This window comes from Anguilla rostrata, chromosome 2, assembly GCF_018555375.3.
Source record: "Anguilla rostrata isolate EN2019 chromosome 2, ASM1855537v3, whole genome shotgun sequence".
Taxonomy (NCBI): domain Eukaryota; kingdom Metazoa; phylum Chordata; class Actinopteri; order Anguilliformes; family Anguillidae; genus Anguilla; species Anguilla rostrata.
Window position 1 is genome coordinate 36,360,639 of NC_057934.1, and position 25,665 is coordinate 36,386,303.

A 25,665-nucleotide genomic window follows, 5' to 3' on the forward strand; every position below is an offset into this window, starting at 1 on the left:
CACCTTATCATGTTTGCTTTTCCTGCATATATCAGGGCCAGGCGGTATTAAAACGGGAGGCGCCAGCCTGGCAGCGGTGCTGCTGCTCCATTCGGTGTGGGGATGGCATGGTGCAGTGTGCAGATTTGTGTCTGAGCTGCCCCAGTGATGCATATGTTGCATCTCGGTGCTGCACGTGCACAAGTTCAGAAAACCACGTATGAATAATAAATGTCAAGTCAGTGGTGATGGAATGCCATTGTAGATATGAAACCATTAGTGAAGCTGACTGTGGATCCATTAATTGGCCTCTTGCTCAGGATGACTTTTAAGTGAAAGCCGATAAGCCAAAAGTGCGGTGGGGATTTTATTAGTAGGTTGCAACTAAAGCCTTGCAATCTCTTATACAACCTTGGGATCTATATAATTGCATTACTCCGAGCAACTCGTGCCCTGCAGATGGATCCTCTGGGCTTCTGAAGCCGCACAATTACAACAGGTTAATTCTCACGACGTTCCCCTTTATGAGTCCCGCCTCTGGTCTCCCAGCAGGCGGGGGTCTTGTGTAAAGCTTTTTAGAGCTTTTCGTTTTAATCCGAGGAACGTGAACTGCCGGGTCTGCCGCACTTCCCCACAGATGTTGCTGCACTGTCATATTGCAGTGTGTCACCCTTCCGCAAGCCAAAGTGGGCACCGGGACTGTACAGGGATTTTGCCGCATGAAATTCATTCACCGGATAAGCTCTTCGGATTGTGACTTCACGACTCCTTTTCTGTTTTCGGAAAGGCATAGCCATTCAATTGAGAACCCTGGGAAAAGACTTTTGGGGAAATGGTCTTGATTCTCGACACACTCCGAGCTCCCCATTTCAGAAAAGAGGCTCTAAGGCAGGGAAGGTGAGGGAGAGTCTGCTGTAAGAACTTCTTCTGAACAACGCTGTGTAATTTCTATGTTAATGCGCCCGCTCGTTAGTGCTAGTGCTCCAGTCTATTGGCTGTTGCCTGCTGGGAATAGTTGCCACATAAGTGCTTGCAGTTTTTGGCCTGGCGCTGGCTGCTGTGTGGAGATTAAATTTGCGCACTTACCAAAGTACATCTGCAAGTGTGATTAATTTATAAATTAAAAAAAAAACATTAATTGCCACATCTGGGAGGTGAGCCAGGGTGATTGACAGCTTGCACACTGCATTGTGGGATTACAGTGCAGCCAATTCGAGTGCAGCTAATTTGCCACTCTGCCTGCAGTGGACGTCCAATAAATATGCAAGTATGACTAGTAAAATCCAGGTCTATGAATTCAATTATCGTAACAACTGTGGTCCCCCCATGTCACAGCAGGAAAGCCCTAGTGCTGTAATTAACCCTTGTCTTCATATTATGCATGCACCCCATGTCCACAATGACCCACCTTTGCCAGACCCCTGTGATAAAGCCTCTTCATTAAATTTTAAACCCTAAATCAATGTTTAATGTGGAAACAACCTGTCACTCATCTCATCAGGGAATTGGTGAATAACTGTTGTCCTGATTCACAGTCCAGAGAGACTGCAGTCTACACTACTATTTTTACAACAAAGCACACGTCATAATTGAATATATTCATTTATATTTTGCTGTAATAGATGTGTGGCACTTAACTTTGATTATGACTTCTGATTTCATAACTGAAGGCTTAAAAAGACTCATAAGACAATCTTTATACTCTGATGGTGTCCCTCTTTTATGAAAATATAAAAAGGGCAATGGTGAACTTTTTCTAATGGTAGGGTCACTCCAAGGAAAGTCATCAAATTTCAAATCATTAAATTTACGGGGTTTCACTGCTGTTCAATTTCGAAGAGGGTTATTTTTGACCCTGAGGGCAACACAAAGGTTAAAGGTTTCTGGAGTTGGTTACTGAGGCTACGTTTGTGTGGGTGTAAAAAACTTTGATCTCATGTACCGTCTTACCCAGTTCTGTTGGACATGTCCATTTTGTCTAAAATCTGGATGCTGGAGTAGTATCGGCGGACTAAAATGTATGGAGAATCTGTTTGACAGTCTTTAATTTACTGGTCTTAGCAAATTGTGAGATGTCAGGAGAGAAAACACAAGAGGAGTTGCTGGAATGGAGGTGGACACTGGACAACCCCCACTCTTGTTAGAAGCAGTATTTGTGAACCACAGAGCTGATTTATGGCTTCAGAAAGTGGTCTGGATCAGAGGAGTAAATGTGACCTTGGGACTTAGCATGGCCATATGCACATACTAGTAATACATTTTTCTGCACTAAAAGTGAAGTAATGACCTGGTCTACTATGCCATGAAGTTGGTGCACACTTGGAAATTGAATTGCGGCCATTTAAAGTGCGATATAAAATTCAGTTTTGTAGTCTGTGTGATGATTGACAGCTTAAGTTACATTTTGCATATATATCCACAGCAGTACATGCATACAGGAAATTAGTGTCATTGGTAAATATAACTTACATTCCACAAAAACGAAACGCTTTGGGAAATATGACTAAATATCAATCCAATATGCCTCTACACATTTGACCATATATTTTCCCAAAGAAAGTAATGATTTGTTTTCATTTGAGACCAGCTGCAGGCCATATAATGAAATGAAGTCCTCAGTTGTGTGTGGAAGAACATGGAGTAAACTCCTGTAAGTATAAACAAAAAAAGGAAGACACTCCTGGCTATCGCCAGAGAGGGGCGCCATTGTTCCAGTACTGAGATTGATGCAAGCTTACTGGAGAATGGCGGCTTTATTGACATCATTACATTACATTACATCACTATGCACTTCTATGCCAAGTGTTTTTTTATTCAAATGATACATGTTGTAAAATAAAAATTCAATACTATTGTTACTTTTTAACTTTAGAACCTAAATACATGATGACAAGAACATACCATTCAGCACATCTCGGCTAATGGCTAACACCAGAGGAGGGCGCTGTTGCTCTAATATTGAGTTTGGTATGAATTTACTGGAGTGTGGCTGCTTTATTGACATTGCTTTGCGATTTTACGTTGAGTGCTTTTTCCATTTAAATGATCCATCTTATTAAATTAATGTACTGTTAAGTTTACTTCTTACTTCCATTCAGCCCATCTAGGCTCCAGTGCATCCAGCACTTCATCAGGCTTGGACATGAGCAATCCTACCCATGTGAAAAAATAGTATGCTGAAGTATACCTGAAGTGTACTATTTTATACTTAAGAACACTTTGAGCATAATTAAAGTTTATATCAAGCATGTTTAGTACACAATTTTTTTTCACAAGGGTAGGGTCTTTGCTACATGACTTGGCAAGCTTAATAAAGAATAAATAAATGGAATTGCACGATACTTTAATAATTCAAGCATTTATTTAAAATCCATTCCTGATTGGGTAACATTGTAAACATTCCAAAACAGAAAATAAAATGTGTAAACTAGTAACAAAAGGCCTCCCTCCCCACAGGCCACAGTTGCGTGTTTCTAAGAATGGGACGGTGCAAACAACTCCACCCTTGCCCTCAGTCAGAATCCAATTTGATTTTAAAAGCACAGAAAAAGCAAGCGAAGAGGCATCAGAATATAAATAAGGAAAGTTATGTGATGTTCTTTGTTCTCCTGTGACAGATGTCCACTCTGAACACAATGAATCTCAATGTCAATCTCCTTTGGCTTATCTAATCACATTGCTTGAGTCCGAAGTACTGTAGGTACGGGTGGGATGATGCAAATACATAGCCGACTTGTCAAATTTACAAAACGTTGTTGTGAAATGAAAGTTGCCTGACAAACGTGGTACAATGTTACAGCATGTGAGAATGTTGTACACTAGCTGTGGACCAGCATTGGGACTAACATTACTTCCAATGTGACTGCATGCTTGAGTAACTCATAAAACTTTACCCATGCACATTTTAATCATTCACACAGCAGTTGTGACGAGACCTGTACGGCATTTAAGATTCTAGGTTCTGGAATTTAGTAACGAGTCTTCATGTTTAATAATGAAAACTGAGTGCAATATGCACTGGGCTAATCAATTAAAATATATACAACCCGTATGTTTCTGTTTTGAGCAATGGGTCATTACCTCATTGTAATTCATAAAAAAAAAAAATCTTCACAAAGGTGACATACAGTCACTCAATTATTTTCTGAATACTAGCGGTGGATGATGTGTCTACACCCACTGCTGACCTATAATTTGAACAGCAGACATTACAAGACAATTTATTATGTACGTAATCAATAACATAAAGACTCCATTACTGAAACATCCAAGCAGAGGGGAGTACAGACTCAGATTCAATAAGCATGACTCAAAAGAAAATGCATACAAATATAAATATAAAGCATTTCACTTAAAAGTTACTGAAAACAAGACACATAAGACATTTTCAATATCATTCAAAAGATTAATGCTATTTCAAAAAGTGTGGAAGGGACAGTGAAAGCATATGCAAGACCTCACTTCCATGGCTGAGGGTACAGGCTATTCCTTATCTGAGGAGTTTCCTGCCGGAAGTGAACACAACGTATTTTTCGCTCTATGTACAGTGGATGACTAATCTCTGGCCCGCAGCGTTGCTGGCTTTCCATATGAAAGTGTGGCTGACAGTCCAGGTTTAGCTGCTCTTCCTGGGCACACAGCCGTCAAACGAGCTGCCGTTACTGCAGAGCGACTGCTCAGGACACACTCACTCCTGCTGAGGTGCATTGTGGGAAAGGCACTGTGTCTTCTTCACTGCGAAACAGTGCAGATTTGTCCCTGGTTCTGGATAATATTTGTACCATTGGTACTAGAATTTATTTGACATTTCTTTTTCTTTTTACTTCAATGGGTTATTACAAAAGTACAGCGTATTTAATGTGTCCAACTAAAGCACTTGTCCCTAGTGCAGTGAGAGATGCTACAATATGTATTGCTTGGTATCCCCTGCCTTGTTGCTCAATGGCAGCTTGGCTACTTGATCGAGCTCATGCCATCTGCTTGCAGCATTTGTGCAATAAGCAGCTTCTGCCAATGGGTCAAGCCTACAATTACAGTTAGCAATTCCACATTGAAGGTCAAATCTAAATAGTCATCCAGAACATTAAATGAACATCTTCTGAGTAACAGTATATCCTGGCAAAGGATTCCTTAAGACCAGCAGTACTGCCCCCAAAAAAGCAGCCTGCCCCACTTCCAAATCTAGGTGAATCAGCCATATGCAGATGCTGTATGTAAATAGACAGGACCCAGTGGAGTACAAAAAGGGGAAGGGCAGCTCGTGATTGCATAGACTTCTTAATATAACCGACATGTGACCTAAATTTAATCCTTTAAAATTCTATACATATTTACAACCAAAAATAGCATCTCATACAGTATTCAGAAATTCTTCCCGTGAAAGCACAATCTGCACACATATAACACAAAATATTCCAACAGCTTCTAGGAAATGGATTGGTCCAAATTCACCCCGCCCCTTCCCCCCCCCCCCCCCCCATTCACCGACCCACGTCCCTTTAACCCCAGCACTGCTTCCACAGTTTTCGACCCCTGAGTTTCGCTGGTTCTGACTGGGTGGGGCCCACGTCACTCCTTGCCGCGGTACGTCACATTGGTGAAGGTGGAGGTGGCTCCTTTGTACAGGGGATTATGACCCTGCAACATCAGACAGAACAGAATACCCTGATCAAATTATGGACAGCGCAGGAGACTCGATTACCACGAGAGAGCTGCAATTCATGTCTTCGCCAGTAGCTGGCAGCACTACTAGCTGATGAATACAATAAACAACCAGTGCTCTTGAACATGTGGACACTACTACACGCCACACGGCACCTCCGAACAGAGGACGTTAGTGGGCCTCGCCTATGAAAATAAGGGGATTAGAGAGGCCCAGATGTGGGCAGAGAGACAGTCTGTGAAGAAATCAGCATGAGACTGCATGCCATGGCAGTAAAGCCTAATTAGCATTGCCTAATTTAAAACAAATACGCCCCGGGAGGCAGAGGCGTTCTTTTGTTCAGTTCTGAAGCAACAGTTCGCCACAAAAACTACTCCCCTCAGCTCCCACTTCCAAAATATTTACAAATTGCGCGGAAGAGGAGAGAAAATGAACGTTGTCAGGATTAGCAAAGAAACTGGAAATCAGGCTGAAAACAACATACTTTGTGTATGACTTGCTTAATTGAATCAGTTAATATGGCATCCATTTGAAAGTAGCTCACACAGCCATATGCACATTTAAGCCTATAAGCGATATGAGTGGTTTGTATTGGTGCTCACTGAAGGTAAACGCACTGTGTGGATGAGTAGGAGAACCTTCCCGCGTAGGAGTGTGAGAACATGACCGGATGCACCGCATTGACTGTGTGTGCCCCCCAGTCAGGAAAGGGGGGGGGGGGGCAATGTAGTATAATGGGCAAGGAGTCGGTCTTGTAACCTTGAAGGTCACAGGTTCCGTCATGCCCTTGAGCGAGGTACTTAACCTGCATTGCTCCAGTATATGTCCGGCTGTGATGTGACGTAACGGGGCAGAAACGTGACCGGGGGTGTCACGCTCAGTCCGCGCGAGCGCTCACCGTGTCCCACTTTGCGCGAGCGCGCTCCTCCTCGAACTTGGCGAACTCCCGGCGGTCGTGGATGGTGACCAGGAGCTTCCAGATGAGCAGCGCGGCCAGGCCCAGAAAGAGGATGGCCCCAGCGACCGAGAGCAGCACCACCAAGATGTCTGGCCCTTTGGGACAGTCTGAAACAGAGAGAGAGAAAGAGAGAGAGGGAGGGAGGGAGAGAGAGAGAGAGAGAGAGGGAGAGAGAGAGAGAGAGAGGAGGGGGGGAGGGAGGAGAGGAGAGAGAGAGAGAGAGAGAGAGAGAGAGAGAGAGAGAGAGAGAGAGAGGGAGAGAGGGAGAGAGGGAGAAGGAGAGAGTTTAGTTTGTACACCAGTGTTTGTTTCCATTTCTCACCGAATTGTACTTTTCACGATGGCGCCCGTGACTGCGTTGTGCAGTATCTGCCTCCTGTGCGTCTCATTAAATCGGGCCTTCACAGGTGTTCAGGCCCTGTGTGCACAGTGACTCGGTCTCTTTCGCTATCGCTTCCCTTCCGTCCCTCTCTCGCTCTGTATCACCGGCTGCCTTCCTGCCAAGAACGCCCGCCCCGAAGCAGGTAATTTGTCAATGTGTAATGAGCAAACTCAGTTTTCAGTCTAGACATAATAAGACATCGCAAACACATTAATTCAGCTGTCACACCCAATTCCACTGAATCAGCTCTTCCTCATCGTCCAGACAGCAACATCAGCTTGAACCAAAACAAAGTAACCAAATTGTAACTTGAAGTATATGCACTGTAACACTGTAGCATGGTAGCAATTCAATAAGCTTTTCGTTTCCTATTTAATCTGTAATCCTTTATAAAGTACTACAATTCCTTTATATTTTTTATGAAAAGTATATTTTTCTACACTATATAGTATTTCACTTTTATTCTGCTTGAATCACACAGCATTACATAGTACTTATTGAAGTATCTATTGATTGTTTTCAAAAGCTCATTTAAACAGTAACAGTTTAAAATTCTTGTTGCAGTTTTTAGGCTTTCTGATAATTTTCCCATTAACCTATGACTAGCATTGTATTGTTCAGTCAGTGGTGTTTGTAGTAACTCTATGGAAAAGTGTGCGTGTGTGTTCGCGCGCGTGTGTAGTTCCTCTGCCCGGAGTATGTTTTCCTCTTAAATGTGGCTCCATCAAAGTGAATGATTATCTTGCTTCTCGGCTCATGCCTATCATCAAAGGACATTCTCTGAGACAATACTAAAGTGGAATTTGTAGTCTCTCTCCCTCCCTTTGCTCACCCTCTCCCTCTCTCTCTCTCTCTCCCTCTTTCTCTCTCTCTCTCTCTCTCTCGCTCTTTCTCTCTCTCTCCTCTTCTCTCTCTCTTCTCTCTCTCTCTCTCTCTCCTCTCTCTCGCTCTCTCTCTCTCTCTCTCTCTCCCTCTCTCTCTCTCTCTGCTCTCTCTCCCTCCTCTCTCTCTCTCTCTCTCTCTCTCTCTCTCTCCTCTCTCTCTCTCTCTCTCTCTCTCCTCTCTCTCTCTCTCTCTCCTCCTCGCTTTGCTCACCCTCTTCTCTCTCTCTCTCTCTCTCTCTCTCTCTCTCTCTCTCTCTCTCTCTCTCTCCTCTCTCTCTCTCTCTCTCTCCCTCGCTTTGCTCACCCTCTCTCTCTCTCTCTCTCTCTCTCAATTTCAATTTCAATTTCAATTTAAGTTGCTTTATTGGCATGAAATACAGACATATTTATTGCCAAAGCATACATATATAATATGTAAAATAAGAGTAATATTAAAATAATAATGATAAATGTAACAATATATACAAATAACAGCATATACAATAACAGCAACGGAAGTAAATCAATAAGTATGATTGATATACTCTCTCTCTCTCTCTCTCTCTCTGTCTCTCTCTCTCCCTCTCTCTCTCTCTCTCTCTCTCTCTCTCTCTCCTCTCTGATCAGCCGCCGCGGTAAGTGCGGTGTCAGCGAGCCGCGTGGAGGTGCCACGTTGTTTACCGCGGCGGTTTACGAGGAGGGGTGTTTCGTGTTCCAGAGACGTTCGCCCCCCGCTTTGCCGCCGCCTAATCAGGACCGAATTACACGCGCCGCCCCGTTAAAAAGGCCTGGCCTTGCAGACGCTCTCCACGGGATCAGCCTGCGGGGATCCACCTTCAGAACTCTCACCACCAGCCAGCACCGACCCGGCTGGGCCCAGTTAACGAGCAGATGTAGGCCGGCATGTGGGATCGCTGATCAGAGCACGGGGACTTCAAACGAGTGGGTTAGCCGTCTCTGCATCGCCATGGTTTCCTCTACGGTTCCTCACAATGCCCGATTTTTAAAAAGCTTTGCGCATATGCATCTGAATTTGTGACACAAAAGCATAAAAGCCAGGAATTCAAACAGAAGCCTCTAATGTTTTAAAAAAAAAGTACATTTACAAAAAATACTGAGGGCAAAGCAATTTTCAAATATGTTAAGTATAGCTCTGCACACATTTATTTATGTGATTGTGACATTCAAACAGGGGTCAAGGGGTCAAAAGCTTGATCAGAATCAGATGGTGGTATTCTCTGTTCATTGCTAGATCTAGATTACACTTAGTATTACCATTTATGTTTGGGGTAGATTTTTTTAAATAACAATTTTGGTTGTTGTGTTGAAAATTACGATTACGAAAAACTGCCTAGCTATCACCACGGGAAGTGAAACAGTAACAGTACCTGGGAACTGCACAGAAAACTGGTCGAAATCCAGATTACAAAATAAGTCAGTATTTCATACGATGTCAACAACAGGTAATGCTGTCAAATCGTGTTTTAAATAGCACCTCAGTGAATGATGGAATCGGAACTGCTTTGAATTGTGGGACAGGGTGTGAGGAGCACAGCTGTAGTCAGAGGAAGGCTGTGGAGGCTGTGCGTTGCTGGGGTGTTCTTCGGCACCGTGGGAACCGTGAACCGTAGGGAAGTTAGACGGCCAATCTGGGCATATGGTTTCAGTGGTGGGGAGGTGATGGTTAAGTCACTGAGGTGGCTGAGTCATCGCCGTCAAGGAAGCTGTAAAAGGCTTGAAAAGGCCGTGCCATCGCTGAGCCGCAGAGAAAGCTTGACCTGACACCCGGGAGCTGACGAATCGCGGCTGAGAGCGTGACTCGTTCCCGGCCCCCTCGTTTCCCTCCCCGCTACAGACCCAGGGAGCGGGGCTTCAGAAGCCATCTCCCCCCCTGCGGGCGTTCTGCATGGCAGCCGGGGGTGGGGGGTGGGATTTGGGGGGGGGGGGTTCTGATGCAGAAGGGGGGCTTACTGCAGAGTTCAAAAACTTTTAAATGAAAACTTGTGTATTTTCAGAGTTGGTGGGAGACAAACGCTCCTGCTGTACACACACCCAAACCCACTCTCTTGGCTATAGGCAGTGCACACGCTTAACAGCAACGACACACAGGCATGTGTGTGCACATACACACGCACACACGTACAACACACAAAGACAGTGTGAAGCATGTTCTTGTATGCGTATGCATGTTCTTGTACACCTGGTGTCTTACCTGGTTCCTTCACCACGTATAGGATGGATTTGCCACTGGCGTCTTCGTAGTACTGAAAGCGCTCCACGCAGTCATTCTCGTCCTTGTAGGTGCAGTTCACAGCGTTTTTGTCGTGGAACACTAAGGACAGAAGGAGAGAGGGTTGGAGAAAGAGGGAAAGAGTAGAGGAAGGTGGATGGTCCAAAACAGGTCTCAACAGGAGATCTAACACTCCACACTCTGTTGTTGTGATAAGCCAGAGCAAAAGGAAAGCCTTTTAAGTGATAAAGGCTCACAGGATTATGAGGATATCAGTATCTTCATATCTATATACTGTCTTTCCCTTTGCTGGTATATTTTGGGAAAGGGGTATTCTTTTTAAAAAATAATTTATTTCCCCCGTTCATGCTGTCTTGTTCTTTTCTGTAAGAGGGAGCACAGCCAGCGTTGGTCTTATATGTTCAAATCCTGAAACTAGATACCTAGCTAACACAAAATGTTCTCACAACGTTACTGGAATGTTTTGTCGGTGTTACATTGCCACTACATGGCAGAAACATTTTCAGAATGTTTTGTGTTAGCTGGGTAACTCCAGTTGTGTGAGGAGTGACAGTTTCCACTTGGAAATAGTATAGTTCTTAATATAAAGCTTCAGAATGTTCGATAGATAACAACAATGCTTTGTATTGCAACTGTTTAAAAAAAAAAAATAGATCCAGGTGTTTGATCTATTCAATGGCAAAAAGGATGCAACAAAAAACTATTTAATTTTAATAAATCATTTTTGACAAAAAAAGGCCAAATCGTCAAATACCGTAGAACACTACCCGTCAAAGTTCTCTAAAGGCTATTTTCGCGGCTGCTATTCATCCACGTGCGTCTAATGCCGTGACTCACCCAGGTCGTCCACCAGCTGGATCTCGTCCCTGCAGATGCGAGCGCAGGTGTTCTTCTCGAAGAGGCTCCCCCTCTTGAAGTGCTTGCACTCCACGCACTCCCTGCAGGGGGCAACAGCGCACCGGTCATCCAACAGCCGAGGAGATATACCGCCCCCTAAGGGCCGTCCTCAGGCGCCAAACCGCTGCCTCTCGCCGAATGAGCAACCGCGTCCCAGAGAGGGGGCGGAGACGCGAGCTTCGCTCGACAGAAGAGCGGGAGGAGGAAACAGAAGAGGGGTCACGGTGTAATGCTGGGCCCTAACCCCTGTCACAGTCAGGGAATGTTATGAACGCTGAGCTGGAATCAGGCACCCTGAGTATAATAATTTCTGCACCGCGGGCTGTCAGAACCGGACCTAGGGTTTCAGTGGCCCTAGACATTAATGCTGTTGTTGCCCAAAGTGCACCAACATAAAAAAAACAGTAATAGTAAAAACACTATCGTGTGGCCCAGGATTGGCTGTGGCTCTAAATGACGACACAGAGTGTATACACCAGCGGCTGGGTCAGCAGTCTGTGTTTCCCTTTTCCTAACACACGTAATGGGGAGAGAGAGAGGGTCTGCTTTCGGGCCCCCGGCGGCGGGGGCGGGGGCGGGACTCACTTCTTGATGGTGCAGGCGTCGGGGCAGGTGGGGCACTTGTCGCAGGTGGCCCCGTAGGCGCCGGGCTGGGTGCACTCGCAGCTGCCGCAGACGCACTGGCCCCGCCCGCTGCACAGCAGGCCCAGGCTGGACATGCAGGTGTCGGTGCGCGTGGAGCAGTTGCAGTTGTCCCCCTTCCAGTCCGGGTTGCACTGGCAGAACCCGCAGGAGCAAGCTCCGTGACCTTGGAGAGGGGGGGGGTGGGGGGTGCGAGGCGTCAACATGCGTTCCCTGTACGCCCCTGCTCGATTGATTTGGCGCACTTTGACAATTCACAGTGCTAAATGTGGGAAAATGGGCAATTTAGCGCTTTAAAATATTATGACAGGTCGTGCTTACAGTGCTAGGAAGTGTTTGAGTGCAGCTAATTGGCATACATGTGGCACATCTATCCAAACAGCTTTTCTTGGGTTTCATTTTAAATGGACTTTTCCAGACAGCTTGACACAAATTCCAGTAAGAGTGCGGGGAAGTATTGATCATCTTTCAGATACAAACGCTGGCTACTCCTGGGATTTCAAACTACTCACCCATCACACACTCTTACTGTGGAAGCCCATGTCCGCATATTCCTCAATACCAAACCTTAGTTTTTCAAATGCTTCCACCCTCACGTATGCACATTGCTCTTTAAATTATTATGTATGTATAGCCGCGATTCCACCCAAAGTAGCCGGAACTTTTAGTCCCAGGAACTACTTCTCAAGGAACTAAATGGTTCCTTCAGCCCATTGTTGTCTGCGTTTCCACCACGGCCTAAAGACCCGCAAAAATTAGGTAAATTAGGCCACTGACGTATGTAAAAGCGACGTCGTCGTCGGTCCATCTGTCCTATGATTTCTTCTGTAACCCCATACTACCACCGAAGTACATTATTTTCCAATAACTGGGACAGCCGGAGGGGTTTATTCCACTATAATATATACAAGACTATATATGGTTACTTTAGTATTTATTGATTTTTATCGATTGAATCACCTGAAATTTAAATATTCTTCCATGGCTGTTTGGGCATATCATTTTACCGTCAAGCAAAACTCTCGTTGGTAGTTCGACTTAGACCGTTGTAATGCAACAAATAGGATATAACAGGCCAATATACAGATTGTGACAGTTTTATATACCCTCTCAAACACATTCATTATGTTTTTAGGCGAACATTCACTTTCATGTCTTGACATCCGAGGCTACAGAATGCATTCACATTCCATGAATAACTGGTAACAACAGCAGAAAACATGCACACGTCGTAAACAATTTGCTGTTGAATTGACTACTTTGACTTTCATCGTCAATTCCATATAGGCTAATCGCAAAATGACAAGAATAAATAGAATGAAAACTCGGATTTGCGTGAAAATTTAAATTAATATTGCATTGGTACAGCCACCGTTTGCTTTCCTTCAAAGTTACTGCTAGCGGAGCAGCGAAGTGTGCCCTCCAGATGCTAACCATGCACCATAAATTAGTCCATAGTCTTCCTGGTCTTTTTGTGGAATTGAAGAATCGCAGAGTAAAATTATGGCAGTCTGTATAAGCAAAAAAGACGATTACTAGAATGAACCTGTTATTTTACCCTGACAAAAAGTGTGGAAGGTGATTTCCAGTTCGCTTTTACTGTATCACCAACGTAAATTACGCAGAACTACTGCATACCTCACATAACTGTATCAAACGTTTTCAGTAAATTATAATGGGCTAACAAAGAAAATCCAGAAGAAAATATTCAGCAACTGAATTAAACCGTTTGAATGTTTTGGTACGTAACATGCTGTCCCAGCACGAATGCTTAACATTTTATAAAACGAATACTAAAGCAAGAAAAGAACAGAAGAGCACACGTTATAATCCTCAATCTTAATTTCTCATCTGTTCCAAGACGTTGGCAGGCTATAACCGAAAGTAGGCTACATACAAGTTTGAATTCAAGTTATTATTATGAAAATAAATCGGTTTGTGGCTGCAGATTTTTACAAATGGCGGTTGAAATAAAATACTGCGAGTAGTCGACCAATCAGAAATATTCAGAGCTTGCGCCCCACCCCAGACGTTCCGGTACTTTTGGAAAGTACTACCCCCCAAGCAGGGACTTTTTTTGGGGTAAAATAAATTCCCCGGAACTTAATTTAGGAACTAGGTTCCTGAGTTCCTCAAAAGGTTCCTAGTTCCTGGGGAAAGTTCCTGTGGTGGAAACTTGTACGTGTGTGCTTGTACAAACATGCATGTGTGTGTGTCTCTGTGTATGAGCATGCGTGGGTGTGTGTGTGTGTGTGTGTGAGCATACATGGGTGTGTATATGTGTGTATGTGTGTGTGCTTGTACAAACATGCATGTGTGTGAGTGTGTGCGTGTGTGTGTGCTTGTACAAACATGCATGTGTGTGTGTCTCTGTGTATGAGCATGCGTGTGTGTGAGCGTGCATGGGTGTGTGTGTCAGTATTAATGAGTGACAATGCGGTCCATGTTTCCTCCTCTGCAGTATATCACTACTGAGCAGACCCCGATAAACAACGTAGAGGAAATGCTCAGAGAGCAAACAGCTCGGATATAACTAGCCACGCTGGCCCCCTTCCTCCCAGGACTCTTCCAGCCTGTAATTACCATGTCCTGGAGCTGTCTCTCTCTCTCTCTGACTCTGCTGAGGAACAACCCCCCCGGCCCCCGCCTCCCAAACATTCACTCGCAGCCCCTTCTCCACCTTCCCCCGCTAGTGTATATTTAGAATTGTGACATCATCAGTGTGTGACAGTGCAGACACACATTCCCCTGATAGTCATCAGCCATTAGCGGGGAAATAAATTCAAGGCCGTGAGAATGTGGGGGGGGGGCGGGGGGGGAGACTCAAAATGGCACTAGTACTATAGGTTACACAGACGGCTTGCTTCATATTTATTTTGAGTGGTACTTAATGCATTCACTCAGTCAGGACTCAAAACCAGTCAACGCTGACAACAGCTCTGACCAAACACTTCTGCTGTGAGCTGAATCATAAAGACATAATTACAGCATTCACATGTCAACATGTTCTCCATGCCATGCAGGTCATATAGGTACACGTTCATATCTGAGTTTTAACAGGCATTAAAAATACATTAAAATGATTAAAGTCAGAGTTAAAGTGGGGCACAGGGCATGGGATACGTAGAATCCTCAAAGACCTATTGGGGGTGCATACCGTATACAGCGCGCGCACACACACACACACACACACACACACACACACACAAATGTGCACACACACACGTACAATTGTCATATTTGAACAGGCCGTTGAGATAATGAGAATGTTCTCTTTCTGCTGGCTCTGAGGTCGCCGCCTAACGTCGCCCAAATTCCCCAATCTGCCCTCCGCACAAATTCCTCCCGTTTCCTTTTCCCGTCGTTTCCAGCGACCCGCGTTCGGCGCGGTGTGCGGCGCGACGCGGCGCGGCGTGCGGCCCCTCTTTCCTGCCCCCTGTTCGCTGAGCCGGAGCGAGCGCGCGCAGGGCAGGGCGGGGCCGGGAGAAACGCGGAGACGGAACAGATAAGAGAGCGAGCGAAGTACGCGGCAGATAAGCTCGGCGGAATGCAGAACGAGCCGTGCTCCACGCTGGAAAAAATGGATAAGAGGCGACCTTTAAAAAGGCACGAGGCTGTGTACATGCCTCACTGAATTAGCCATTATTTTCTATTGTAGGTTGTTTTTGATGGTGATGATGTTAAGATGATGCTGATAATGACAGTGATGATGTGATGATGATGATATATGTCTAACCAGTGGCCACAATAGCATTCTATGGCATGTTAGGTGCTGACACTGGATTAAGTTAATCTAATTGGATGTGCAATTTGAGATGTTTTGGATTATGTAATACTGATGCCGATAGGTAGTTTGATTCGGTGTTGATCTACCGATGTTGTTGATGTGTTGGTTGTTGTTTGTTAATGATGTTGTGTTGTAATGTATGCTGCTAGAACACATTTTTTACCCGCAGCCTACCCACACACACCCCCTTCCAAAAAAGGACCACAATGGAAATAAGATATTCGCTTTATTGCGTCTATCCCTATCCTTGATAGTTTTTATTTTAAATAATGTGTATGAGAAGCTGGCTTCAGATGCATGTTTTTCTCGAGTCTGGCTTCGCCACGGACTGGAGACCCGATGGCTCACTCCTACGTGCTACAGAGGCCCGGGTCACGGCACACTCGAGGAAAATAAACACAAACGTTACCGTCGGCATTAATCACGATGTCAGAGCGCTAACCGGCGCGCCGAAGCGTCAGGCAGCAATTCATCCTGCCGAGTGCTCCAGCCTTATCGGAAAGCAGCCATCCATTCAGACGATATTTCTGGGCATATTTCACCTGTGACAAAAACAAATGTCCCTATCGGCGCTCTATTCCTGACACCTAATAAAAGTGATAAAACGTGGGTTTTTCTTCTTGTTGCGTTCGCGATTTCCATATCCGTCGGTCAACCATGCGTCACCCAATCGGGTGGCAAAGTCTGAGGGTATCTGTGCCAGGCGCACCCAGCGGGCAGATAATCTGCCACACCGTCTCAGTCTGAAAAAAGAGGGGCGAGAAAGACACAGAGGGACCGAAAGTTTTAAAAAAAAAGCGGTCCCTTTGTAGATAAGACTCCCCATGGACATGCCGCACATCCCACACACATCAGTGCTGATAAGCGCGTGTCCCCTGCAGACCAGGGTTGTTTTGGACTCAAATACTTTTCTACGCTTTACTGATCTCGTCTGGTGTACTGGAACCAATGAAATACCCCCAAAAAGTGCAAACCCCCGCCTTCTGGTCATATTGGCAGGCTCAATTACACCAGGCAAGACCAGTAGAGCACAGAAAAGTATTTGAATCCAAAACCAATATGCATTTGGCCCAGGTGTGGTCCCCTGCAACACGCGCTCCAATCGCACACGCTCTCCCTGTTTGAGAAAACTTTGAGAGTTTTCTTCCATTTTTTTCTCTGAAACTGAAGAGAAAAGTTAACTTTGACTTTGCGGCCTGAGCATAAAGCGTGTGCACAGGCGACTGAGTCCACAGCACACTATCACAGCGCAGCTACTCTTCCTGCGTTTGAAGGGGAGGCCTAGCGCCACCTCGCATATCTTTCCGCGTAGAGAACCCAGCCTCTACGCAACAGCGGTATGAGCGGTACGAGGTTTTTGGCTAGGTCGCAGCCCGCAGAGCCTCCCGCTCGTTATTTCACCCACCCCCCCCCCCCCCCCCCCCCCTTTAAACACAAACACACGAGCCGCGCCGCAGAGAGCCGAGGCGTCCTCACGCAGCCAAGCTGCGCGGCTCGAGGCTGACACCGGTCCGCCATGTTTACCGCGAAAATGTGCTTTGCTTGGTCCCGGCCCAGAGGCCTCTCGTGTTATTGTTGGTAATTTTTCCCATGCGGAGGCCCTGGCGAAGAATTTGCAGGACGGAGAGAAAAAGACTAAATTCTGAGTAATGCTTCGGAAAATGTGTTGCCGTGTTGTTTGGCTTGATTCAGTTTTTTTTTTCCAGAGGGTAGAAGGTTAGGTGGAGGCACCTCCGCAAACGCTCTCCACCCTCATCCTCTCCCCAGACACCAGGGGATAACGGGAAAAGGGGGAAAAAAAAGGAAACGAAATGCAATTTGTCAGGAACTGTGACGCTTGGTCACAGGGACGGTCGGCCATGTCCATTCCTGTGGAGACCGGTCATTTCTCCACGTCTGAGTGAGAGCAATGAAGCACTCGGCTGAACATTCACTCAGCCCTGTCAAGGATATTACGGGCTATGCCTAATCAGCGCAAGTGATTCATAGCCCTACACCTAAGCTTCGGCTTATTTAATAACGTGCTTTGCAGAACCGAACTTGACGTTAAATCACCTGACAGGACCGTAACTATTGCATCACATCGGCGACGGCAAACAATTGCGCAATTATGACAGCAGGGGACGAACGCTGCGATTGGGAAATTGAAAGCGAGTCTAGACACGAGATGTGATCGGCCAATCAATTTTCTCCCAGCATCGCCGAAATGGATTTCCACATTGTCGGGCCTACTGAGTGAGTTACGCAGAATTGCACTGGACACGGTGCCTGAAATGCAATTTTCACCAATCTATTGGGGCTCAATCCTGTCTCACAAACGTACTTGTACTGCGTGTACCTGACCTGGCATCACTGAAGACAAATGTGGACTGCATTTATATAGCGCTTTTATCCAAAGCGCTTTACAATAATTGATGCCTCTCATTCACCCGTTCACACACACACTCGCACACCAACGGTGAAAGGCTGCCATGCAAGGTACCAATCAGCTCGTTGGGAGCAATTAGGGGTTAGGTGTCTAATCAGGGACACGTCGACACACCCAGGGCGGGGGATCGAACCGGCAGCCCTCCGACTACCAGACAACCGCTCTTACCTCCTGAGCTATGTCGCCCCAAATGCGTGGTTAATCATTCAATGACATATATGAATGTAAACTGTGTACCTATTGGGGTGACTAATGGAGAATGGCTTCAATAAAAGCAGCTGACGCTGAGTAACAGCAGTCATGCCAAGAGCTCTCAGATCCCTCCCCCACCCCCTTTTCCCACCAAGGATTAGCCTGCTCCGTAAATGATGTTACAAAACCATATTACCTCACACTAAACATTCCCTGCAAGCTGTTCTACAAAACCCTTTTACCTCACACTAAACATTCCCCTGCAAGCTGTTCTACAAAACTCTTTTACCTCACACTAAACATTCCCCTGCAAGCTGTTCTACAAAACTCTTTTACCTCACACTGAACATTCCCTCCTGGCTGCTCTACAAAACCCTTCTACCTCACCCTGAACATTCCCTGGCTGCTCTACAAAACCCTTCTACCTCACCCTGAACATTCCCTCCTGGCTGCTCTACAAAATCCTTTTACCTCACCCTGAACATTCCCTCCTGGCTGCTCTACAAAATCCTTTTACCTCACCCTGAACATTCCCTCCTGGCTGCTCTACAAAACCCTTCTACCTCACCCTGAACATTCCCTCCTGGCTGCTCTACAAAATCCTTTTACCTCACCCTGAACATTCCCTCCTGGCTGCTCTACAAAACTTTATCGTAATCCAGAACATTCCCTCCTGACTGTTCTGACAGAATAAAGAATTATTAAGAAACACAACAGTGAGAGTATTGCGGGTTGGGGTCGCCCCAAGTTCACCTCTGAGAAAATTCCTTTTTAAGAACATGAGTGTTTTGGGAGTGTTTTCAGAAAGAGACTGGGCCGCGTAGAAAACCCAGCTTTGCCTGTATCGGTACTGCCCGGCAAGAGGGAAAGCGGGAATGGGAAAAGAGAAAATTCCCAGTAACAGCCTGGTAGAAACACGTCAAATATGCACCCCTGGAAATGTTCCAAAGTGGTCTGCATGCTCTCCGTTCCTGGACTGACGGCCCAAAAGATCAAACGGCAGTTTCTTTTCCGGCAGAAAAGAGTTCAAAGAGCTTGCGTAGGAGTGATTAGCATCGCGCCGCGCTGCTGACAGCACATGGCTTCCTACAGTGCTTCAGATTCCATCTCTGCTTCACCTGAAACTCACGGAAAGGCACTCACCACAAAGCTCAACACAGCACGATCGGAACAGCCCTCAAATCAACAGGCAGCCCAACACAGCATTGACCGATTAAAAATGGGGTGTAGACCCCCCCCCCGGCCCCCTGCCAAACACACATACACACTCATACAAAAATTTTAAAACCACAGACCCTCAAAAACAAGGTCAGATTAAAAAGAGATGTTTTGCTGTGCCTATGACGCAAGAACGTAGCGCAGCAAAAATGTTAAATGATCGTTCGCGAGCTACAGACGTCCTGAAACCACGATGACTGAGGAACAGCTGGAAGAGTGGATCCATTATAAGGGCTAAAGGCACAGTGTTCCCCCCGCATGCATCAGCACAGCCAGACAGACAGAAGGACACTTGCAACCCTCAGCAGATTCAGAACACCCACTGCTGAGTGCTTGTCTTCCCTGACTTAAATGGACACGGTCTGACAGTGCCAACTCTACTTTAACGTTACAGCAAGCATAGCATGGACCGAATGTGCAGTTTTCCCCAGAAACCACAATCAAAAGAGTCCATCTAAGGCAACCCGGAACACGCCCGATCACTAATCGCGAATATAAATAGAAGACGGCAACTGATGTTGAGGGATTGACGTGGAAGGACTTGAACCGCTGTCAGGTCAAGCTCAAAAACCCGCAGCGTTCACGGTCTCTGATCAAACCGCACGCGTGCGACCCGGTCTCCTCCGACTGCTTTTGGAGGAGGGCCATGAGTTGTCTTCACTCTCCTGAGCGGGCACCAGGGGCATATGTATGTATATATATTTGAAGATGCCAATAAAAAAAAACCTGCAACCAGAGAGTAAATAATGGAATGTGCAGTTTCACTGGTGCTAGTGACACCCTGCTGTATCCACTTAATAATAATAGTCACAGCCACAGTGGCCTGACCACACTCAGAGTGTTTTCCGGTGCCTGTGTTTAACAGAAATTTCCTGTGCTGTCAAACTTGAGACTAAAACACAGTGCCTGTTAATATATGGCAATATATATAAAGTTCACAATACAAAGGATACATTTCTTTGTAGGTGTAATAGAGCACCTTTGGAAGGGGACTCGTCCGACGCAACCCTGGGAAATGCCCGATTTTCTATAAATCCACTGGTAATCAATAAATCCAGGTGTTAAATGTCCTCTTTTTGGGACTGCGCCCAGTCATTTTCCGCTTGTTGAAAAACACTCTGGTCTACATGCCTTGCCGTACGTTCACGCTGTGTTTTCAAAGCCAGTCATAAACTAGACGTTAAGATGGACCTGTTCGATCCGAAGACATTGGTCAATGGTGTGTCATTTACAAGAGCTTACTCATCTCCGTTCAGTCAGTTTTTCCCAGTAGCATTGCAGTGTTCAGCTGTTGTGAGTAGTTTATGTTGAGTCAGCTCAGCTGGAGAGCCACTCGATACATACTTCATTTCATTACAAAAGAAAACATACATTTGTTACCGTGAGCCTTCATGCCATACTCTGTTCAACAGCAACCGATAGAAAACCCAGAGTGAATTACTAGCCTGCAAACTGTTGCTGGGAAACAGCAAGTCCGCTAAAAATCTGACTCTTGCGAATGGTGCATAAGCCGTGCTTGCAAGCTACCAAAAATGAATTTAATTCAATTTGTCGTAAGGCAGATGTGTCGCCCCGGAAGTCCATATATGGGTAAAGGTTTGCTCCGCATTACTTCAGACTTCTGAGGCCCATGAGAAAAGCAGCGTGCCTTGAATCTGCTGTGTGATGCAATGTAATGTAAAATATAATGGGTCTCACCCCTATGCGAACCTCCCTCACCTTGAGCACAGCTCCCCCACCTGAACACAGCTCCTCCCTCACCTGAACACAGCTCCCCTCACCTGAACACAGCTCCCTCCTCACCTGAACACAGCCCCCTCACCTGAACACAGCCCCCCACCTGAACACAGCCCCCTCACCTGAACACAGCTCCCCTCACCTGAACACAGCTCCCTCCTCACCTGAACACAGCCCCCCCTCACCTGAACACAGCCTCCCCTCACCTGAACACAAATCCCTCACCTGAACACAGCTTCCCCACTCACCTGAGCACAGCTCCCAACCTGAACAAAGTTCCCCCCCTCACCTGAACACAGCTCCCCTTTGTAGCGCAGGCAGTTGAAGTCGTCGCACTCGCACAGCTTGCCCCACACCTTGCCGAAGTCGTTGCTGTGGCAGACGCACTGGCCGCAGATGCAGTCGCCCCGGCCGCTGCAGACGGGGGCGTCCGGGGCGGGGCTGCAGTTGTCCTGCTCGCTGGGGCTGTAGTCGCCCTCGGCGCACTCGCAGCGCGGGCCCAGCCGCCCGGGGTGGCACAGGCAGATGCCGCACTCGTAGGTGCCGTTGCCGTGGTTGCACTCGGGGCTGTCCGGCCGGGCCTGGGCCTGGCAGCCGCACTCGCACTCGAAGTCCACCGTGATCTCCAGGGCGTCCTTGAAGCCCACGGGCTTGAGGGTGAAGGTCTTGCGCTTCTCGGCGGGGCAGCCCCGGGCCCGCGCCTCCACGCTGAACGAGACCTGAGGGGGGGCGGGGCGGGACAAAGGGGTGGGGCAGGATGAAGGGATAGGTGTGGTTACTGAACCAAAGTCCAGGAGCTAAAGATAAAGCTGAATGTAGTAAAGGCAGAAGCAAAGAATGATTTAAAGCTGGGACATTTTCTTGGCTGACATTATCTGCGATGTGGGAGGTATAAATAAATATTATGATTTCTGTGTGTGTGTGTGTGTGTGCTTGTGAGCGTGGTGTATGTGTGTTTGCTGTGATGTTGGTGTGCTGGTGTGTTGTATGTGTGTGTGTGTGTGTGTTGTGTGTGTTGTGAGGTGTGTGGCGTGTGTGTGCTTGTATGCGTGTGTGTGTGTGTTTGTGTGTGTGTGTGGTGTGTGTGTGTGTGTGTGCTTGTGAGCGTGTGTGTGTGTTTGTGTGTGCTTGTGAGTGTGTGTGTGCGTGTGTGTGCTTGTATGCGTGTGTGTGTGTGTTTGTGTGTGTGTGTGTGCTTGTGTGTGTGTGTGTGTGTGTTTGTGTGTGCTTGTGTGTTGTGTGTGTGTGTGTGTGTGGGCGGGCGAGTGTCCACGCGTGTGTACGATCGTGACTTTGCCCGTGTGTTTGTGATTGTGTTTCACAGGATGTAAATGATTATCTACATCATTTTCCGCCCTTTCTTGGGAGCGAGCGCCGTTAGGTGCTGCGCGGACGTTCTGAGCTGTAGGGACGGCCCTCCCCGGTGTTCCAGACAGCAGGGGCTTTCAGCGGGAGTGACTCAGAGCTCCGCGGCGGCGGACAGGAAACAGGCCGCTCTGACGCCCAGACACCCGCCCAGCCCCGCGTGCAAAGCACGGCCTCCCCCTAGTGTGAAAGCCCCTCTCGGGCCCGGGGATGACCTCAGCTCACTCCGAGAACCAGGCGCTTAGGAATGACTAGCGTGCTGCCTTCACGGAGCACCAAACAAGGTCTGCGCTTTTCGGCCGGCCGTGGGAAGTTCCGGTCCTGGAGGGCTGGTGAGTATGCAGGGTTTTATTGCTTCCACCAGTAACCCTGGCTAAATGAGCTAACTGGCTGTATACACCAATACTGGTTTACTTGTAGAGTAAATCACAGAAAACTGCTGCGTGTAGGTACACAAAAAGCGTTCTTCTGTCATTTATGCGCTTATCAAGAAATGTCGCTAAAATCTCAGATTATTTTTAGGGTTGATTAAAGGCCAGATTAAGGCCAGAATTTGGCATGAGAAACAGAAACAGATGTGGCCTTCGCTGTAGTATGTAGTGTAGTGCAGTATGAGGTATCATACTAATAAAGTGTCCAATATATTTCCACTATCTTTTGAGCTCACATAAGAAGTCCACACTAGAGCTATTAATACATTATTACTATGTTATTAATGCTATATTCACATGGGATTGTGTCCTATTATGAGCTATCCAACAACATTAAGAAAAGGAGGTGAAGAAGTGGAAGAAATGGGAGAATGAGGAGGAGAGCGCGGGGGGGGGGGGGGTACTGACGGTGTCTCCGATCTTGAGGCCCGAGCAGGACCGGAGCCCCTGGATGACCTCTCCGTTGAGGCAGGTGGCGTTGAAGGACAGGGACAGCTCTTCCGGCACTCCCAACAGCTCCAGCTCCACCTTGGAGCGGATTTTCTGTTTACGACACACACAGCCCGGGTCAGACCAGAAGACGTGACTCCACCCGACAGCCACTGCTGTATCGGCAGATACGAACGCGGTCACCACTTCACACTCCACTCCCTTACTCGCTCGGCACTGCTGCCTTGCATTTCGGTGTCGGATCAGACCTTGTTCAGCAGCCAGACCTGGGTCAAATACGTATATGTTTTTGATTCAAATACTTTTCTGTGCTCTGTTGATCTTGCCTGGTGTAAATGAGCCTGCCAATATGACCAGAAGGTGGGGTTTGCACTTTTTGAGAGTATTTCATTGGTTCCAATACACCAGACAAGATCAACAGAGAACAGAAACAGAAACAGGAATTCAAAACAAATACGTATTTGACCCAGGTCTGTTTAGCAGCCCCTTTTAGAAAACCCTCAAAGCAAATATGTTGTGCACTCAGAAGGCGGTCTCGATTTTGCAGTTAATGCGGAATTCCCCGTACAACATCTTTCCAGAGCGTGACCAATACACTCACTGCATAGGCGTCCACGATGAGCTGGATCACGTTCCCAGAGTCGTCCGTCAGCATCCCCACCGTGGTTCCTGGAATCAGCTCGCTGTAGTTCTGAGCAGACAGGGGGGGACTGAGTTAGCGCCACACGTCCACTGAGTCAGCCTCTCCAACTCAGCACCTGAAAGGGCCTTCAGCATACGTTTGAACCGCAGACCACCGAGTTTCGCATTACTACATTTAACTAAGTGGGTTAGCCGAGAATTCGGTTATCGTTTGCAGCGATGAGCAGGGCGATCGATGTGGGATAAAAATTTAAGCAACTGTGTGTAGGGGATGTTTACGTGACCAGATTTAGACAGCCAGTTCAGTCTCCCCTGGTCTTCACCTTTTCCAGGTCTCTCATCCTGGTAGTAACCAAGCCCAACTCTGCTTAACTTTAGCAGGGAGGTATACAATGGTACAGGGGGTACAGCTACCCATGGCATTGTCACAGTGTCAACCCTGTGGGAGTCACACAGTGTAAACTCTATGGTAGTCACACAGTGTAAACTCTATGGTAGTCACACAGTGTAAACCCTATGGTAGTCACACAGTGTAAACCCTATGGTAGTCACACAGTGTAAACCCTATGGTAGTCACACAGTGTAAACCCTATGGTAGTCACACAGTGTAAACCCTATGGTAGTCACACAGTGTAAACCCTATGGTAGTCACACAGTGTAAACCCTATGGTAGTCACACAGTTTAAACTCTATGGTAGTCACACAGTGTAAACCCTATGGCAGTCACAGTGTCAACCCTGTGGTAGTTAAACAGTGTAGGCCTTTAAACTGAATCTAAAGAAGGGGCAAATAAGTAATGCAGATGCCTTGGTGAGAAATATGAGCCAGTGACATCCACACAACAAAACAGCTTCTGCGGAGCCTTTCACAACCCTATTAAAGCTGTGGTTTGGTCAAGACTCAAACCACATTGCTATGGCTTTAATGGTTGTTAATGACTTTGCAGGAAAAGCAATAGGGAGAAAATACACTCAACCAAACTGATCATTTGTCACAGCATTACAACAGTTTTTTAAAACTGTTTTCCAGGCAGATGATAGTCACCTGATAGAGGGGCACCACAGGATTGGTCACCGCAAAGATCAGATTGATGTTATTCTCGGACATCTTCTCTGTTATCAGGGCCAGTGAAGGGTAATCCTACAGGAAGACAAAATGGGGAAATGATGAGTCTGACGCCATTTACATCGGTTCATCTACCGTACCCATTTTACAAATATGAATAGGCCAATCGTGCAGGATGGATTCAAGCAAGGACATGCGTGCGCACACGCACACACATACACACACACACACACACAGGCACACACACTCAAGCACATAAACACACACACTGGAAACGCTTACGTGCTCCTCACCAAGATAGTGGACATGTCGTAGTTGTTGTCTGTGCCCACATGGCACTTTCCGTCGTTGGGCTGCACGATGCCTGCCAGGCGCCCGTCCAGGGCCACGTGCGTTTTAGCGTCAGTGGTGAACACCAGCAGGTGAGAGGCTCCCTGTCGCCAACCGATCTTCTCCTGAGGGAGAGAGGGCAGAAGACAGGTCTGTGATTCTGTGTACGGGGGGAGGAGAGAGAGGAACTCATTCATACTCATATTTGCAGTGATGAAATGCTTCCAGGTCGTGTACGTGCAAAGGTGCACCGTGTACACAGGAGAAATAAGTGGGACAGCTGACAACACAGAAAGGGGAAAATGAATGATGAGGTGGAGAGGCAAAGTGGTTGAACTCAATGTGTGTGTGTGTGTGTGTGTGTGTGTGTGTGTGTGTTTCCACAT

At 46.8% G+C, this 25,665-nt stretch overlaps 1 protein-coding gene across 1 annotated transcript in view; it reads right to left on the minus strand.

Annotated features, from left to right (window-relative positions):
• Positions 1–3,321: 3,321 nt before the first annotated feature.
• The window catches only part of LOC135247905 (integrin beta-3-like), a 29,993-nt gene continuing 7,649 nt past the window's right edge, over positions 3,322–25,665 (minus strand). Inside the window, exons 6-15 of the mRNA XM_064321881.1 lie at positions 25,243–25,404; positions 24,929–25,024; positions 23,844–23,933; positions 23,201–23,335; positions 21,286–21,715; positions 11,578–11,800; positions 10,933–11,033; positions 10,057–10,176; positions 6,540–6,706; positions 3,322–5,616 (exon numbers count right to left, since the gene is read on the minus strand). Of these exons, the coding sequence (XP_064177951.1) occupies positions 5,548–5,616; positions 6,540–6,706; positions 10,057–10,176; positions 10,933–11,033; positions 11,578–11,800; positions 21,286–21,715; positions 23,201–23,335; positions 23,844–23,933; positions 24,929–25,024; positions 25,243–25,404 (1,593 nt within the window). The 3' untranslated portion in view covers positions 3,322–5,547. The remainder of the gene's footprint in view (positions 5,617–6,539; positions 6,707–10,056; positions 10,177–10,932; positions 11,034–11,577; positions 11,801–21,285; positions 21,716–23,200; positions 23,336–23,843; positions 23,934–24,928; positions 25,025–25,242; positions 25,405–25,665) is intronic.